General features: G+C 40.1%; 1 protein-coding gene across 1 annotated transcript; it reads left to right on the top strand.

Annotated features, from left to right (window-relative positions):
- The first annotated feature begins 1,457 nt into the window (after positions 1 to 1,457).
- Positions 1,458 to 3,767, top strand: tll (nuclear receptor subfamily 2 group E member tailless). The gene is made up of 2 exons (XM_017631531.1): positions 1,458 to 1,727; positions 2,006 to 3,767. Exons 1-2 carry the CDS (start codon positions 1,652 to 1,654, stop codon positions 3,295 to 3,297), a joined length of 1,368 nt encoding a protein of 455 aa, XP_017487020.1. The 5' UTR covers positions 1,458 to 1,651; the 3' UTR covers positions 3,298 to 3,767.
- The last annotated feature ends 1,342 nt before the right edge of the window (positions 3,768 to 5,109 follow it).

Here is a 5,109-nt window from a genome sequence, read left to right as displayed (position 1 = left end):
AAGAAAGAAATTTTTTGAAGTTCAAACCGTAATTTCGTATTTGTAATAAAACAAATTTATCCAAACCATATAAAATACAAAGCACAAAAATTAAAAGGGTAAATGAAAAACATTATTACACCCATAAAGCGCTAGCTCCCACAAAAAGCTATGCCATGCTCGTACGGCACTTACAAAAGTTTGTTGTTGCGTGAAAAAAGAAGACNTTATTTAGCAAACTTCTAGAACCGTTAATGCAGTTGGCTCATTTCAATTACCTAAAAACTATGAATAAATAATTTAAAGCTGCTAACCTTTCGTATAACAGAAAAAACAATATGTAAATTAACGTAAAGAATTACAACTCTGCACCTTATAATAAACCCAACGAAAATCGTAGACGAATAACGGATTTAAGAAACTTGTATAATTTTGACATAAACTCAAGTTTTACTATCCGTCTCGTATTTCTAATTGGTAATTAGATGTTTTGATGTAAGTCTTATTGTGTCATCCCGTGAAACGTCTAACAAGTCTTTCTTGAAGAAAGAAATTTTTTGAAGTTCAAACCGTAATTTCGTATTTGTAATAATACAAATTTATCCAAACCATATAACATACAAAGCACAAAAATTAAAAGGGTAAATGAAAAACGTTATTACACCTATAAAGCGCTAGCTCCCACAAAAAGCTATGCTATGCTCGTACGGCACTTACAAACGTTTGTTGTTGCGTGAAAAAAGAAGAGCGAAAACACACCATAGCTGTCCAAAAAACAACCCCATCACTGCCGGCTGCAGCAGGTACACGCGTTGACAATGATGAGCTCACACATTCGCCATTAAATCCCAAGCATGGCTGTGTCATAGAAATCCTGTCACACAATGGTTCCAACTGAAAGCATAATTATGAGCGTAACAGATTTGCGACACTGAATACACGCTGTTTACAACAAAAACAACATTATCACAACCGGAAGAGAGATAGAGAGAGCAGCCATTGCAACATTACAGGCAACAACTATCAGTACTAATTGTTGTTTTTCGTTGAACTCAAGTGCTGAGAAAGGTCACAGCGACTGCAACTACGATGGCCATCGACCGTTTGAGTAGCGTTTGAGCGTACATAGTTTGCATTTGTTGGAGTACAATGTAGTGACAATATTTTTTTTTCCTTTTCCTTTCGTATTTTTCGCAATGGCAGGTCATCATCAGTGACAGGATCTATCGAGAGACACCGAATGCTGTACATTCTCACTCTCAGCAGCGCAATAACATTAGAGAGAGAGAAATTGTAGTAAACCACACCCCGTTTGCGCATCTGCAGCAGCCAATGAACGACCTCAATTGCAGAAGGGATGATCAATGTGAATCGTATGGCACACATAATGCGTAGCCGTCCATAAAGGATATGCCAGCGGCGGAAAGGACTATTAAAGCAGGAACAAATTTGAGACTAAGCATCACATACCATTTCGATCTCGTGCGCAAAAGTCGTCTAGCAGCAGGAGAAGTGTTTTAGAGACGATCGTGTGTTATTTCAGTGAAATTTTTGCAAGCAAACAAAACAAAAAATAAATACAAAATTTTGCACGAAAGAAAAAAATATCATCAAAAATTTATAAAGTGAAGTGAAAGAAAAAACACTGTTACCAACGAACGGATAACCAAAAATGCAAACGGCTGAAGTATCACCGGATATTATGGATAACAAATACAATTCCGCGCGCTTATCACCAGCCTCATCAAGTAAGTATTCGGCGCCGCACAAAAAGGCGTACTCCCCCCGGCATTTGAAGCTGTAATTGGCAATAGCCGAGCTGGAACTGAAAAAGTGCAACGCTAGCAACCCTCCATCCTACTTTACTACAATGAAGTTTGAAATTGGAGGCGTTTCGTATTATTTGCACTGAACGGCAAAAAGGCCGTCGCTGTTCCATCTCCCGCTGTGCGCCTTGTACAACTGCGACCCCCTTCCGCAAAACTTAAAACTTATAATTATTTCTTTTGTGTTTTCCCCTCCCTAGGCCGCATTCTGTATCATGTGCCGTGTAAAGTTTGTCGCGATCACAGCTCTGGTAAACATTACGGCATTTACGCCTGCGACGGCTGTGCTGGATTCTTCAAGCGGTCCATTCGCCGCTCGCGCCAATATGTTTGCAAATCTCAGAAGCAAGGCCTTTGTATGGTCGACAAAACGCATCGGAATCAATGTCGTGCATGCCGCCTGCGCAAATGCTTCGAGGTGGGCATGAACAAGGACGCCGTCCAACATGAGCGCGGACCACGCAACTCTACATTGCGCCGGCAAATGGCCTTGTACAAGGAGGCAGTATTGGGTTCGAGCGATGTACCACCAGAACTCTTAATGAACCATAGCTTGTTTAGTGGCTTTCCAGTGCCGCCCATGCTGATACCGGGCATGCAGGCGCCACAACACCCACACCCACATGCTCATCCGCATCCACACCCGAATCCGCATCCACATCCACATGCGGGTCTAGCCAACCCCTTCCAACCGCCGGTAGTTTTGGATTTATCTGTTTCACGTGTGCCCCATCACGCCATGCATCAAAGCCCATTCGCTTTCTTCGGCCCGAATGCCGCATTCATAAATACACGCGCTTTGCCGCCCACACCACCACTCATGGCAGCGGAACACCTGAAGGAGACAGCAGCTGAACATCTCTTTAAGAACGTCAATTGGATTAAGAGTGTACAGGCTTTCCAACAATTGCCGATGTCCGATCAATTGCAGCTGTTGGAGGAATCTTGGAAGGAATTTTTCATACTAGCAATGGCCCAGCACCTCTTGCCAATCAACTTCCAACAGTTGTTGTTCGTCTACGAGTCGGAGAATATGAATCGCGAAGTGGTGAATATGGTGAAAGGTGAAGTGCACGTCTTCCAAGAAGTGCTGACCCAAATGTGTCGTCTCAACATCGATGGCAATGAATTTGAGTGCTTGCGTGCAATTACCCTCTTCCGCAAGCCGAATTCAAATGAGGATGTAGCAAATAACTCCTTTGGCACAGGTGCCAGTGGTAGTCCAAATTCGAGTTCATCTGGGGAATCGCGCGGCCTCGTCGAGGCTTACAAGGTGGCAAGTTTGTACGAGGAGGCGCGCAATACGCTCCAAGCCTACGAGTTGCGTACACATCCAACACAACCGATGCGTTTTCAATCGTTGGTCGGTGTATTGCCGCTCATCAGCAAGGTGTCGGGATTCACTATCGAGGAGTTGTTCTTCCGAAAAACAATCGGCGACGTGAACATCGTACGGCTAATCTCCGATATGTACAGTCAGCGCAAGATTTAAAATCCGGGGCGCTGCTATATATATTCTGCTGGGATCTATCGCAATAATACAACCGCAATGCGTTGTTAGGGGAATGCGCGCGGGATCGCTTAATAGGAATTATTGCCTTAACGGGCGCTCGTTTAGAAAAAGTGCTTTCGCACTCAAAGTGCCTTGCCATGTAAAAAGTGCTGGAAACTGTGATATGCTTTCGTACTTGAGAGGCGAAAGCTCATGTCTGCTTAAAAATAATTGTAATTGTACTAGCAATCGCTTCAAAAAGAAGCATGAAAAGAAATTTAATCAAATTAACGCATTAACAGTGCATTCGAATATTATTTCAATTTACATACATACATTGGAGAGGAATTCGTTTCTCGCCCGAAATAAGGGCATCCAAATTGATTATCACAAAATTAGTAATGTGAAAAGTGAATTTTTTATATTTTGTGTTTAAAAGTATTTATGTATTTTTGTAAAACCTATTAATTAGCTTTGCTTTTTAGCTTTAGTTTTAGTTTTAAAAGAAGGCTTGTACTCGTACAATATGTATTTTGTATTAATCTACCATTCGTGAGTATTTTTTATGGTTTCTATTAGCGCTGAATTTGCTAGATTTTTGTTTGATTATTTTATTTATTTCTTATTTTTAATTTTTATTTTAATGTACTCTCATGCAATCCTTAATGAATTTAAATAATAATAAAAAAAAACTTAGTTGTAATAAATACCTTACAACTATTTACGATAAAAAATTAACTATAAAAGAATACAATGATTTTTAAACAGATATAAATTCTACATATGTAAATTGTGTTCGTTTATTATTCGTTTGAATGCTTCTGGATAGTTTAAAATTTTCCGAAAAGGACCAGTTTTTTTTAAGCAAGAGGACTAGCTTTTAAGAAGATTTTTTCTAATTTTTCACATTTTTCCCATGCCTCGAACAACTTTGTTTCTAATTTTTGTCTTTCATTGCTTAAAGTAGAACATACTCGAGTGTCGTGAGGACATGTTGTACTCNTATTATTCGTTTGAATGCTTCTGGATAGTTTAAAATTTTCCGAAAAGGACAGGTTTTTTTTAAAGCAAGAGGACTAACTTTTAAGAAGATTTTTTTGAATTTTGCACATTTTTCCCATGCCTCGAACATCTACTCTGTTTCTAATTTTTTTCTTTCATTGCTTAAAGTAGAACATACTCGAGTGTCGTGAGGACATGATGGACTTTGAAGAGTAGATGATCGAAAGAAAAAATATCACATTTTCTGCGGGAAAGCAGCAATAAACAGACATTGGTAATTATTTTATTTTTAGTGTTGTTTTGCATAAAAAATTTAGTGACATTCCGGAGATATTTAGCCGTACTTACGATGGTGCAATGATAAGTTCTCTTGCTTTTGTTAAGTTATTTTTTATGTCATTCGATCAACAGCAGGCCTCTTTTTAAACCAGAATGGACAAAGTAGAAATGCCTGTAAAGACACCAAGGGCATCTGTTGTACAGGTGCGCATAGTCCGGTGATATGGCCACGCCGACCAGCCGGTGCAGCTTGCTCAAGGTTCCACCCTTGACCTTTTAGCTTTTGACCACGATGCCAGTGCCGTTTTACTACCGTATTGAAAGGTCAATACTTTAGTTTGGATGATATTCCATCCATCTTTCCATGAAGTCTCTAACAGGCATAAAACGTCCTTGTAGCCTTGTGGGTAACGTTCGAGAGATGTGAGTTCCAATAGAGCTGTTTGTCCAGACTTACGCGTGGATAANGTGCAGCTTGCTCAAGGTTCCACCCTTGACCTTTTAGCTTTTGACCACGAGGCCAGTGCCGTT

The sequence above is a fragment of the Rhagoletis zephyria genome, unplaced genomic scaffold (assembly GCF_001687245.7).
Source record: "Rhagoletis zephyria isolate East Lansing unplaced genomic scaffold, Rhagoletis_zephyria_1.1 Rzeph_scaffold_08884, whole genome shotgun sequence".
Lineage (NCBI taxonomy): Eukaryota > Metazoa > Arthropoda > Insecta > Diptera > Tephritidae > Rhagoletis > Rhagoletis zephyria.
The sequence above is the reverse complement of the archived record's forward strand: the minus strand, read 5'-3'. Positions and strand labels throughout refer to the sequence as shown.

Bases quoted from the DNA above. Each gene is read 5' to 3' on its own strand.
- tll (XM_017631531.1), top strand. From the start codon at position 1,652: ATGCAAACGGCTGAAGTATCACCGGATATTATGGATAACAAATACAAT. The intron at 1,728-2,005 runs GTAAGTATTCGG...TCCCCTCCCTAG, and splicing joins CTTATCACCAGCCTCATCAA to GCCGCATTCTGTATCATGTG.